This window comes from Gracilinanus agilis, chromosome 3, assembly GCF_016433145.1.
Source record: "Gracilinanus agilis isolate LMUSP501 chromosome 3, AgileGrace, whole genome shotgun sequence".
Taxonomy (NCBI): domain Eukaryota; kingdom Metazoa; phylum Chordata; class Mammalia; order Didelphimorphia; family Didelphidae; genus Gracilinanus; species Gracilinanus agilis.
The window spans coordinates 639587140-639600408 of record NC_058132.1 but is presented as its reverse complement, the minus strand read 5'-3'; the positions used below and the strand labels follow the sequence as shown (position 1 = coordinate 639600408).

At 57.9% G+C, this 13269-nt stretch overlaps 1 protein-coding gene across 1 annotated transcript in view; it reads right to left on the bottom strand.

Annotated features, from left to right (window-relative positions):
• Nucleotides 1-13269, bottom strand: part of ITGAE (integrin subunit alpha E) — a 27152-nt gene that overhangs the window by 8346 nt on the left and 5537 nt on the right. The window contains exons 4-14 of the mRNA XM_044669479.1: nt 7694-8256; nt 6975-7231; nt 6525-6876; nt 5617-5732; nt 4688-4839; nt 4338-4491; nt 2348-2498; nt 1763-1830; nt 1240-1375; nt 406-548; nt 172-312 (exon numbers count right to left, since the gene is read on the bottom strand). Of these exons, the coding sequence (XP_044525414.1) occupies nt 172-312; nt 406-548; nt 1240-1375; nt 1763-1830; nt 2348-2498; nt 4338-4491; nt 4688-4839; nt 5617-5732; nt 6525-6876; nt 6975-7231; nt 7694-8256 (2233 nt within the window). The remainder of the gene's footprint in view (nt 1-171; nt 313-405; nt 549-1239; nt 1376-1762; nt 1831-2347; nt 2499-4337; nt 4492-4687; nt 4840-5616; nt 5733-6524; nt 6877-6974; nt 7232-7693; nt 8257-13269) is intronic.

Genomic DNA, 13269 nt, shown 5'->3' with positions numbered 1-13269 from the left:
TTGTCTTCCTAAGGAACGACATGGCTACGATCTCCAACCCCCCCCCAGGCTCCCCCTGATCCTCCCAGCCCCCTCCAGCCCCTCCTCCAGCCGGTCATTTGCCCAGGACTCGAGCCGGCCGGGAAGGTGGGCAGATCCCCGAGCGCGTCCTGCCGACGGGGGCCTCCTCACCTGCCCGCCCAGGCGGTACACGTACACCCGGCCTTCCTCCCCGCGCAGGTGATAGAAGGGGGCTCCGACGAGCAGGTGGTCCGTGGTCCCGTCCATGTCCACGTCCAGGGGGCAGAGCTCGGAACCGAAGTAGGAGCCCATCTGGAAGCCGCAGACACGGCAGCCTGGACCCGGCCCCGCTGCCAGGGCTTCCCTTCCTCTGCCCGCCCCGGGCAGCCCTTGGGAGCCCAGTACCTGCTCTCCCTCGAGGATGGGCCGGAAGCCCAGGCCCAGGCGGTCCTTGGGGACAGAGAGCACCTTTCCCCTGTGGCCGTGCCGGGGGGCGCCGGCGAGGTAGGACGTCCCGCCGCTCGTGTTCACCACAGCCAGAGAGTAGCCTGGCGGGGGCAGGAGGTGAGCCGGGCCGCAGCCCCCGCCAAGCTATTGGCAGAGATGGGCATCCTGGTGCCCGATGGGATGGGCGTGGGAAGCCCACTGCTTGGCTCGGGAGGAGGCTCCTTCCCGGCCCCCCTCGGGCTTCCTGGGGCCGGGGAAGGAAGGAGGGCCAGCCAGACTGCGGCCCGGGGCCACACTCGCCCAGGGCCCCCCAAGGGCATCTCCTTGAACCCCTTCATTTCTTGGGGTTCGGAACAGGCAGCATGCTTGCCCAGAGTCCCCCGGGGCTAGGTGGCGGGCCCCAGAGCCCCTGCCGTCCACGCCTCCCTCCGTGGAGCTCCTCCCCACCCTCCCCCCTTCACGGGCGCCAAAGACCGGCCGGCAGCTTGGCCCACAGGGGCCCCCCGGCGAGCACACACAGGGCCAGGGGCGGGCTCGGGCTCGGGCTCACACTGCGCCCCCTCACTAGGGTGCTGCTTCCCTGGGCCGGATGCTGGCAAGCCAAGCTCAAAGGCAGCAGGCTCAGGGGGAGATGCCGGCAGGACCCTCAAAGACCCCCGCCTGGCCTGTGCCCGCCTTGACCCCGGCTCTCTGCCACAGCTTGGTAGGATCAGGATCCCCGGGATGGGGAGCAGGTGCGGGCACAGGGCCGGCCTCCCTCCCTGCCCAGAGCCTCTCGGCCTCCATCCTCACCCAGGTAGCCGTACTGGGCCGTCCTGGACTCCCTAGTGGACTCGTTGAGGAAGTGAAATTGGTGGTTCTCCGTGTGGTACAGCACGACACCCCCCGACCAGTCAAAGGCCCCCACGGCTCCCAGCAGGACCTGCTGCTGCCACAGGAAGGGGACAGTGACTGGGCCGGGCAGGCTCAGGGCGGGGGGGGGGGCCTGCGATGTTTGTTGGTGGAATGAGTGAGAGGGACACCCAGCATCCGGGGACTCCCCTAGGGACGTCGGAGCCCAGGGCCCGGGCGAGTGGCTCCTCCCCACAAGTCGCCCCATGAGAGGGGGCTCCAGGGCCACTCCTCAGCCCAGGCTGCGCCCCCAAGCCAAGGCGTCCAGAGCTCATTTGGGGGCCACGTCCACAGCACTTAACAGGAACGTACGGACTGTATTAGTGAACAAGGGAATGGGCAGATGGGCAGATCGATGGATGGATGGACGGACGGACGGCCGGATGATAATTGATGGAGGGATCTCGAGGAGGCTCAGCCATACCTTGCCCAGGACGTGGGCACTGAAACCAATCTGGGCCAGCTCGTACTGTAAGGCTTCCCCAACGGTGCCTGGAGGCCAAAAAGGAAGGAGATGATCGCGGCTGCTCTGGGTTCTGCAGGGAGGCCAGCCCAAGAAAGAACCGTGACCGGAAGGTGCCCAGTTCCCTGACTGGGCTCGCAGCAAGCTTGGGGCAGGGGCCAGGCTGTGACAAGCCCTCCCGACTTCTTTCCAACATCCTGGGCACACCTGGGTATAAGGCAGGGCCCGCATTGGCAGGGGGCAAAGGTTGCCAGACAGGAGCACGTCTGTGCCAAGCAGCGCCCAGCCCTTGGCCCCACTTGACGTGCGCTGGCCAGATGTGGCGCCCGAGGCGCAGGCTGGGGCATTTAGGCTCTGGGCTTCCCACCGGCCAGGGCGCCTTCCGGTCTCATCTCAGCCACAGGCTCTGACTGCTCGGGCCTTGACCTGCCCATGCCCAGGGGCTCTGAGGTTCCGGACCAGCGGCCAGAGCAGCCCCGAGGGAGTAGGAGGAGACCAGGGCGGCTGGCAGCCTTGGCAGAGTCGGGGCATGGGGTGGGGCACAACCTTCCACTCTGAGGATCTTCTGCTCCAGGCTGCTCAGCAGGCCATCCAGGGCCGAGTAGTCCGTCACTTTGAAGGCGTGGGCCTCGTCGGGGTCCGAGGCGATGAGGTGCAGCTCCTGGTTAGCCTTGCTTTGGTTGAATGCAGCTCCCACCTGAGCAGGATGCCAGGGAGAGGGAAGGGAAGGAGCCCTCCTTAGGTGCCTTCTGTGTGCCAGGCCCTGTGCTAATGGGGCCTGGCTGCCTAGGGGAGCCCATGTTTGGGGTGAGGGACAGGCACAGGGCTGGCTGCCCTCACTCTCCAGAGCCCACAGATTGCCACTGGCCTCTCAGAGGCCGTGGGTAAGAGTCAATGAGGCTTGTTTAGTCCTGCCTCAGTTTCCCCATCTGTAAAATGTAGTAGTGGCACCTGCCTCCACGGCTGCTGGGGAAGGGAGGGGTATAGGGTCTCTGTGCCTCGAGGGAGCGCTCTAGCAATGGGAGCTTTGGGTGTTATTCTTTTCTCTCCTGACTGCCAGGGGCTGTCAAACCCTTCCTGAATAACAAAGTCACAGGGAGGGATCCTGGAACTGCACAGCAGATTCCATGGAGGATGAAAACCCCCCACTCAGATACCCCTGTGTGGCTCTTCTCTTACTAACACTCCTTATTAGTGAACCATTATTATTGATTGTGATCAGTATCCCTATTCAGCCCCAGGGAAATACAGAACAGTAAAGGCTGTTACTAGAGCTTTTACAGGCCTCCTACAGACTCCTAGGAAATTCCCACCTTTACATGCAGAAATACAGAAATTCCCCTAAGAGTCACTTCATAACAAACCAGCAAATAGTGAGTTAATGTTCAAGATTTTAAACTCCAACAAGCCCCAATTTTCCATTCCCATACACAGAAGCTTACTTAATGAGAAACCAGAAACAATAAGCCTCCCCCTCCCCCTGCCCCATCCCTGATTTGGTACATTACAATGGATGAAAAAATGGAGAAGTAGCCTTGCGTGAGTGCGTGCAAAGGCCAGGACATCCCTGAACTGCACTCTCCACCCCATAGCCTGGGAAACGTGTCAAAACATACCTTTGAAAAATATTGGAAGTTACTGGAGACTAAGAAGTTGTTAGTAACAAAGTTAATGTATGACTTAATCATTATCTCCAAGAAAAGATGCGTGTTGAAAATGAATTTCCACGCCAAGGTGTATAAAAATAAACACAGCCCAAAGGCTGACCAGAACAGCCTCTGCAAGCTACACTGAGTCTCTGGCTGTTCTCATTCATCCCAAGCCACTTAACAGTTCCACCCCTGAGATACCTGGACCTGGGGGAACTGGCCTCCCCCACCTGACCATCCCCTTCCCTCTATCCTTACCCTAGGGGAAGCCTTCCTCCCTTCTTCCTCCTCCTCAGACTCTCTGCCTCCAGCCAGTTCTGTCTTCAGTCTACCTGTACCCCGCTGCTAAAACCCAAGTCTTGCCACATCCTACCCTGCTCAAAAAACTTCCATGGCTCCCTAATGCCTCTCTGATCAAATACCAACCCCCCAGCCTGGCATGGGAAGCCCCTCACCACATGGCTCCCCCCCCACCTCCTCTATCTGATTTCCTAGGCTTGCCATCTGCACACTGTCCACTGCAGGCCCACTTGCTGTTCCCCATGCATGACAGCCCATTTCCTGCCTCCACACCTTTGTCTCTGATGTCTAAGTGTCTACTCTCCCTTGGCAGCTCTGTCTGTCTCTGAATTTCCAGCTTGCACTCCTTTCCTGGCCCTCTCAGGTGCTCTTTCCCTCCCCTTTGGAATCACTGCATGAGGGTGGCCTTCCCTGAGCTGGGCTTGATCTCCCCTGGCACCTCCAGCACCAAGCCGTTTCAGCCGGAGGGCTCCTTGGAGGAGGAGGCCTGGAAGGATTTCTGCTGTGGTAGGGCAGGCAGGGGAGACGGCTTGGGCCAGTGCCTGAGGCAGGCCCTGGATCTCTCAGCCGTTGGCCCAGAGACTCACCCCGATGGCGAAGCGCTCGATGCCGCGCATCCTAGAGGAGTGGAGGACGCTGGCCAGGTCCAGGGGATCCTGGAAAATGTCCCCATCCGTCAGCACCACCATGATCTTGGGCGCCTTCTCCCGGGAGCCCCGGCTGGGAACGAAGACTGAGTCCCTGGGGAAGAGGGGGAGCAGGTGGAATCAGGGGCCCCCATGGGCGCAGCGGGCCTCTGGCCTCAGACCGAGCCTCAGTTCCCCATCTGTAAAATGGGGATGAGCACCCTGACGGCTTGAGCACCTCCCAGGGCTGTGCCAGGGGCCCAGTGCCAGGGGCTGCCGTCGGTCCTGCCTCCCTTGGCCCAGGCACTCACAGGACGTGCTGGATGGCTGAGGCAGTCTTGGTCACCTTCCCCACTTGGACTATGTTCTGGACTCTCCACAGGGCGGCACTCGCATCCTCGCTGTCCTCCAGCTCCAGCTCTGTCTGGATCACCTCCCCATACTGCACCAGGGCGAAGCGGCACTGCAAGACAGGGCACGCCGGCCCGGCCTGGCTGTGGCACCCAAGAGGAGCCCAGCCAGGACTTCTGCTGCAGGCCTCCCCTGTGCCCAGTGAGACTGGGGCCCTGTGATGCTGGTGCCACCTGTGCCCTGTGCCCAGTGATGCTGGTGCCACCTGTGCCCTGTGCCCAGTGAAGCTGGTGCCACCTGTGCCCAGTGAGGTTGGTGCCACCTATGCCCAGTGCCCAGTGATGCTGGTGCCACCTGTTCCCAATGCCCAACGAGGCTGGTGCCACCTATACCCAGTGCCCAATGAGGCTGGTTCCACCTGTGCCCAATAAGGCTGATGCCACCTATGCCCAGTGCCCAGTGATGCTGGGGCCACCTGTGCCCAGTGAGGCTGGTGCCACCTGTGCCCTGTGCCCAGTGAGGCTGGTGCCACCTATGCCCTTTGCCCTGTGATGCTGGTGCCACCCATGCCCAGTGAGGCTGGTGCCACCTGTGCCCAGTGAGGTTGGTGCCACCTATGCCCTTTGCCCTGTGATGCTGGTGCCACCCATGCCCAGTGAGGCTGATGCCACCTGTGCCCAGCGAGGCTGGCGCCCATCATCCACCCCCTCCCACGATCACTCCAGCCTCCCTGCCCCGGCCGCTCCTGACGCCCTCCATACAAAGCTGCCATGCCAGCCTGCGCGGGGCCGGGGCTCTTGGCTCCCTCTTCGCCGCTCGTCCAGGAGGCGCAGAGCGGGACGCCCGGGGCACGGCTCTGGGCAGAGCCAGGCGAGGGGCATCCTGGTACCTTGAAGCACTTCTCATAGAAGTTCTGCATCATGTTGTAGATGAAGGCTTTGGCTCTCTGGAAGTCGGGGGGGTCGATGCTTCCCGACCCATCCAGGACGATGGCGATCTCCGTGCCTGGCATTCACAGAGCCAGAGATTCAGACCGAGGCCCAGCGCCCACCCCTGCCGGCCCCCAAGGGAGACCCCACAGAGCATCTGAGCAAATACAGGCCCGTCTCTAATTCCCGGCCCGGCCCCTCAGAGGCCCAGCTGGTGGAGACGGCGCTGGGGCAGGGGTGGCCAGGCGGGGGCGCGCAGAGGCTGCTGGCCGAGACCGGCGGCCGGAGAGCTGGGCCCCAAAGGCTGGTCGGCCGCCTGGGCCGATGGTCTTGGTCACGGGGGCCCCTCGGAGCGGGGGGGCCCCTCGGTCAGCCCCCGAAGTGGCCGGCACTGAGCTCGCGCTTCTCTGAGGCAGATGGCAAGAGCCAAAGTTTCTTGTGGTGAGACGCTACGATCTATCGGAGGCAGCCCTCAAACTCGGGTCTTTCAGACTCCAGGCCCGTCTGGGAGACTGGCCAGGCCTAGGGGAACCGTGGCTGTGACCAGACTGGCCGCCGTCCTCAGGGTTAGGCAGGCTTGCTTGGTCCGGCCACCATGGGGAGGGGGCAGAGGCCCAAACACAGCCCCCGACCCTTCCTAGCTGAGTGACCCTGGGCGGGCTTGTACCCTGCCTCAGTATCCCCATCTGTAAATGGAGATAACAAGAGCCCCCGCTCTAGGTGGCCGGTCGTTCTAACGTGCTCGCTTGGCACCGAGCCTGGCCCGGCCGTGCTAGACAAGGGTCAGCTCTTAGCAATGGATGACCGTTCTTATTGCCTGCTGCCTGCGGGGGCTGCCCGGCCATCCCGGGAGCCTCGGCCTTCTCACCGGCCTCCTCCTCCTCCTCGTCCTCGTCCTCCAGGCTCCGCCTTTCCCTGATGCTGCCCTCGTGCTTCGGCCTGGCGCCGGGGAGGTCCGGGGGGTCCTGGGGGGGGCTGCTGGCAGCAGGTTCCAGGGTCAGGCAGGACCGGCCGGGACGGCCATCCGAGGCTTCTTTAGGAAACAAGGACGAGGCCCCCGTGGCGCCCACCTCCGGCCCGGCCCAGGGCTCGCCGGCACCAGTACCTGGGAAGCCGAAGCAGTCCCGGAGGCCCAAGTCTGCCCCCAGGAGGCTGCAGGCCCCGTTCAGCTCTTGGGCCAGGCTCTGGGGGCTTCTCCTCCTCTTCACCTGGACACACACCTGTGGAGGGACGGGGCGGGGGCACCAAGGGTGGTCAGGGGGCAGCACCCTGGGAGGGGACGGTGCTATGTGGGGCGGCAGTGCCCTCTGCCCTGCACGGGGGCGGCAGTGCCCTCTGCCCTGCACGGGGGCGGCAGTGCCCTCTGCCCTGCACGGGGGGCGGCAGTGCCCTCTGCCCTGCACGGGGGCGGCAGTGCCCTCTGCCCTGCATGGAAGCAGCAGAGACTCCCATCCTGGGGGGGCCGGGCCCCCAGTGCTGGCTGCACCCCATCCTGCACACTCACCACCAAGGTGCCATCCGGGTCCCGAGCCATAGAAAGCAGAGGGCGTGAGCCCCGAGGAGTGGGCACGTGCTCTGGTTAAAGACAAGGGGCCGAGGGCCGTGAGGAGGGCAGGATGGCAGGAAGATGAAACCCTCCCCTCGGCCAGGGGCTCATCCCTGGGCTCAGATGGTCTGATAATGATGGGGGTCCAGCCTGCCAGGGCCTCCTTCCAGAAGGGGAAACTGAGGCCCACAGAGGGGAAGGGACTTACCCAAAGTCACCGGGGGGTTAAGGGCTGAGCCAGGATTAGAACCCAGGTCCTCGGCCCACCAGTCAGGGCCCTGGTATCCCACCCCTTGCCCTGCTGCCCCAAGCCCAGCTGCCAGAGCCAGCCCTTGGCTGGAGACCGGGCAGCGCCAGGCAGCCGGAGCCCACCCTGGGGACGGGGAGGGCAGATGCTGACTCTGGGGTCGGAGCCGGGGGCTCCACGGCTGGCCCGGGCCGGACAAGCCTCCCAGGGGGCTCTGGGGCCCCCCCAGCCACAGCTGACTCACTTAGAGGCTGACAGAGGATCTGATCATCGCGGCCCAGGGTGCAGCTGTGGAAGTGGCCGGCTCCCCTCTGCTTCCAGGGCCCGGTGACGAGGAGCCTTGTGGAGGGAAAGAAGAGCCATGGAGGCCCGGGGCCTGCCCGGAAGAGGCCCCCCAGCCCTGGCCACACCGCCTTCTGGAGGCCCCTCAGCAGCCTCCTGGCTCTGATGGGCCCGGCCGAGTCCAGACAGGCAAACCCAGAGGCCCCGCGGCTTAGTAGACAGAAGAAGGACCGGAATCCAGGGCTCGGGACGGCACCTCTCCCCCGGGCCCCGCCAACCCGCCTGTGGGGCCCGCCCTTGGCATTTGGGCCGCGCCAGCCGGGGGCCACGTGCCCGCCTGCTCCCATTCTGCAGATGAGGAAGGTAAAGCCCGGCAAGGGTGACCCACCCAGGCCTGCCACATAGTGAGGGCCAGCCAGGGGAGCCCCTGCCAGGGGGAGGGGAGCCTCCGGGTTGCCGCCACACTTTCCTGCCTGCGTGTGGGCCCAGGGCCCGCTGCGGTGAGTCAGCAGGAAGGAGCGGCCGCTGGGGGACCAGCAGACAATCGGGTCATCTCTATGGCGATGGGGCTTCCGCCCCGTCCCCCGGCAGCCCGTGGCTGGGCCCCCCTCCGCCTCCCCTTGTGCCACGCTTCTGGAGCAGTGAGAGCCTCTCTGTGGCCCCCTGCTGAAGGCACCCTCAGATGGGCAGGGCTAGTGGGGGACACACGAGCCCCCCACATCCTGCGGGGTGGGCCGCGGCTCCAGGGAGAAAGCCGGGCTCACCAAACAGAGCCTGGAGGCCCCCCGAGAATGATGGAGGCCCAGAGAGGGCAAGGGCTTGCCCAGGACACACAGCTCTGCTCTCTGGCATTGCTAGGCGTGACCCCAAAACATCACGAGGGAGAGAACAAGGACTCGGGTCCTGAGGTACCCCGGAGGCGCCAACTCTGCCTTGCAGGGAGGGGAGACAGAATCCCAGGAAGGGGGGAAGGCACACAGGAGGAGCGAGCCCTGGCCAGAGGGAGCCGGCCCAGAACACCTTTGTGGGGTCATCGGGAGCAGCAGCTAGGTGGCTCGGTGGATAGAGGCCCCGGGTTCAAGTGGGACCTCTGACCGTCCTGGCTGTGTGACCCCCTGCCCAGCCCTTCCCGCGTCATTATCCACGGATGGAGCCAAGGGTTTTAGGGAAACAGATACAAGCGGAACATTTCGTCCCTCATTGGGAGCGTTTGCTCATGGAGCCGGGGCTGGCGGTCAGTTTAGAAATAAAACGGATGGTGTGGAGAGGGGCAGGCAGCCGGCCAGGGATGGAGCAGCCCCAGAGGAAGCTGAGGAGCCTCTGTGCAGGCTGAGGTTTGCGCCCCCTCTCGCCCCCCTCCTCTTCCCCGTCTTGCCCTCCATGAAAGGAAGGAGGAGAAGCACACCCAGTGGGGCCACAAAGCCTGTCTCGGGGCCCCCCAGGCTGGCGGGTGAGCCCCCTGCCATCTGGGAGATCTTCCCTCTGCCCAGGACAGACCCCTGAACCCAGATCAGGAAGGAGCCCTAGGGACAGGGCAGCTTCCCACTCCCCAGTCACCCACCATCTGCAGCCGGCCCTGGCTAGACCCTCTGACTCTGAGGCGGGAGGGGAAGGAGGGGGAGGGGGACAAAGGGGACGAAGAGGAGAGGGAAGAGGAGGGGGGAGGAGGAGGAGGAACGTTTCAGGCACAGTCAGGGAAGGAGAAGGGTGGCCTGGACTAAAGGGACAGAGAATTGTTCTGGTGGTTCCCTAGAGGAATCTAGGACTGTGCTAAAAGCCTGAGATCCCAGCCAGGCACATCCCTGAGAAGGGCCAAGCCAGGGAAAAGGCAGGGAACAGGCCTGGTGGATTTGGGGATTCTGGGGCCGCACTGAGGAGTGGGCAAAAAAGCGCCTGAACAGATGCAAGTGAGTAAAGGCGAGCCAGGACGACCCCAGTGTGTGTGTGCGGGAAGCCAGCCTGGGAAGGAGCAGAGTGCAGAACAGGGGCTGAGGGACCAGAAGGCTCCCAGTGTGCCCAGCAGAGGGCCTGGCCTAGATGCTGTCACGTTGTGAGGCTCTCAGAGGAAGGCGGGAAGGCTGAAGACGGGGAGCCCTGAATGGGGGAGGAAGAGCTGGGAGCTTCTTTCACATAGAGGAGGCTTGCAGGGAAAGGCGATGGGGTGAGGGGGAACGAGCTATACTGCGATTTCACTGTCAGCCAATCTGATTCACGGAAGGAGGAGTATAGGCACGCACACACACAGCTGGAGAGAGAAACTCCTTGGACTCTATGAGGAAGCAGGAGAAGAGGCTGGGAGTTGGGGGATGGGGAAGATATGTAGATAAGGGGGTGCTCAGGAGCAAAGGGACTCTGGAAGAGGAGACAGCATTAAAAGGGAAGGATGAATATAAAAGAAGAGGAGGGTGGGAAATACAGAGTAGCCACAACTTTGAATGTGAATGGCACAAACTGACCCCTGAAATGGAAGAGGGCAACAGGATGAATTAGAACCCAGGATCCAACAATATGCTGTTTACAAGAAACACAGTGGAAATGGAGAGGCCAAACAGAGCCTGAACAGAATTTATTAGGTTTCGACTGAAGTAAAAAAAAAACAAAAAACAAGAGGGGTAGCCATCGTGGTTTCAGATAAAGCAAGAACAAAATAGGCCTAATTAAAAGATAATCCAAGAAACTAGATTTTGCCAAAAGATTAATTAATATCAATATTGAAGAAATAGGCATCAAATGGTATAGTACCCAAATTCCTGAAGGAAAAGTAAAATGACTTACAAGAGGAAATAGCAAAACGATACCAGTGGGGGACCTCCATTTATCCCTCTCAGGTCAAGATAAATCTAACCAACAAATAAACAAGAAAGAAGTTAAGTTGATGAATAGAGTTTTGGAAAAGTTAGATATGAGAGGCCACTCAAGAATTCTGAATGGGAATAGAAAAGAGTATACCTACTTCTTAGCTATGCATGGCACCTTTGCCAAAAGATGACCACATATTAGGGCATAAAAACCTTACAAGGAAATGGAGAAAAGCAGAACAATTAAGTGCATCTTTTTCTGACTATAAAGCAACAACAATTTCCTTCAAAAGAGGGTCTTTGAATCATAGATTAAAAATTAACTGGAAAAAAAAATTAACTGGAAACTAAATAATCTTATCCTCAAGAGTGAGTGGGTAAAAGAACAAATCATAAAAAGCAATCAATAACTTCATTAAAGATAATAACAACAATGAGGAAACATACCCAAACTTGTGGGTTGTAGCTAAATAAGTACTTAGGGGATAATTTACATATCTCCCGACATACACCAACAAAAGACAAAGAGCAAAACAATGAATTGGATTTGCAACTAAAAAAGAACAAAATTTAACATCTCAATTAAATATCAATATAGAAATCCTAAAAATCACAGGAGAGATTAGTAAAACTGAAAGCAAAAAAATTGGATAAATAAAACTAGAAGCTGGTTTTATGAGAAAAGAAAAAATAAACTATGGCTAATCTGTTTAAAAAAAGAAAGAAAGAAAAAAGAAAGCCAGATTACCACTTTCAGAAATTAAATGAGTGAATGCACTGTCATGAAAAGGAAATTTAAAAAATCATTGGGACTTATTTTGCCCAACCATGTGCTAATAGTTTACCACTTAGACAAAATGGAACAATACTTACAAAAATATAAATTGCCCAGAGAAAATAAAAGGAAATAGAAAGGTTAAATGACCCTGTTTTAGAAAAAAGAAATGGAACAAGCCATGGAGAGCTCCTGGAGCAGATGGATTAACAAGTAAATCCTACAAACACTTGAAGATCCATCAAATTCAATATATAACTGTTGGAACTATGTAAACTATTTTAAAAAAATAGAAAAAGGAGCCCTACCAAAATCCCTCCTGTGACACAAATATAGTTTTAATACCTAAACCAGGAAGAGCCAAAACAGAGAAAGAAAACTATAGACCTATTTCCCCAATGGCTAATTAAATATGAGCAAGGAGATTACAGCCATGTTTCGCAAACATCCTCTACTATGACCCAGTGGGACTCATACCAGGAATGCAGGGTTGGTTCAATATTGGGAAAACTATCAGCATAATTGGTCATATCAATAACGAAATCCACAAAAATCATCTACCTCGATAGAAGCAGAAAATGCCTTTGACAAAATACACCACCATTCCTGTTAAAAAACAACAACCACAACAACGACAGTGGAAAGCAGAGGAATAAATGGAAGTTTTCTCAAAAGAATAAGTAGTATCTCCCTAAAACCATCAGCAAGCATTATCTGTGATGGGAATAAGCTAGAGGATAATCCAAGACGCCCATGATTGTCACTAGTGCTTAATATTGTTCTAGAAAAGCTGGCTGTAGCAATAAGACAAGAAAAAGGCAGGAAAGGAATTACAATAGTAGATGAGGAAACAAAACGATCACTCCCTGCAGATGATAGGATGGCTCTAACATCAATTCCTGATAAGCAAAATGGAGAACAGGATGAGTGACAGCCAACAGTTTTAGAATTTAGAACTAACCCGGATGCCTTGAGCCAGGAGGCAAAAAGCAGTTGCTGCCAGGCCTGGATCACTCCTGAGGAGGGGCCCCGGGTGGCTGCGTGGGGAGGCCAATAGACCTGCGTACGTTACCTGCATCCTATTCCACTAATTATCAGATCCTCAACTTCTGGACAGAGCTGTGCCGTACATCAATCATTTAACATCAAGGAAGAACACCATCAATCCTCAACTCACCTGGTCAGGGCCAAAGTGCCACAGAGGGGGAAACCTCTCCAGCAGACAGTTTCAACTTGATTCTTTGATTGACGAGCTGATCATCAGCCGTCTAGCGTAGTTTCCTTGACCCCCCCCCACCCCGAGTTTATTACAATTAAATCTTAAAGATCATTTCTCCATTCTTTGGATCCAAGGGGAGGGGACTGCTCAGACACAATCATGTCACAGTCGTAGGCTTTACCCATCAAGCTAAACCCAGGAGAAGGACTCAGAGAAGCTGTGAGATCCAGTTCACAGCTCTCACTTGATCACTGTTAGGTGGGAGGTGGGTGTGCAGCTGAGCTTCAAATACTTTGTGGGATCCGGTGTACACCAGCACAACTTGGTGTCCTCCCAAGCTTCTCACCCCCACTCAGCTTAGGTCCTTACACCATCAGAGGACCCTGGGCCGCCTCTCTATCAGGCCTTATCCAGTGTCACCATCCCACCCATAACATGGCACACTTAAAGAACCCGAGAAAATTAGCTAAAAATCTAGTCGAAACAATGAATAGCGTCAGCAGAGTTGCAGGATATAAAATGGACCCACAGAAATCCTCAGGATGTCTGTGTATCACCACAAAACCCAGCAGGAAGAGGAATAAGGAGACATTTCATTTAAAATAATTGCAGGGGGCAGTGAGGTGGCTCAGTTTGAGTGCATCTCTCTCTCTCTCTCTCCTTTCTTTTTATTTCTCCTTCCTTCCTCCTTCCTTCCTTTTGCTTCCTTCCTTCCCTTTCCTTCCTTCCTCCCTCCCTCCCTCCCT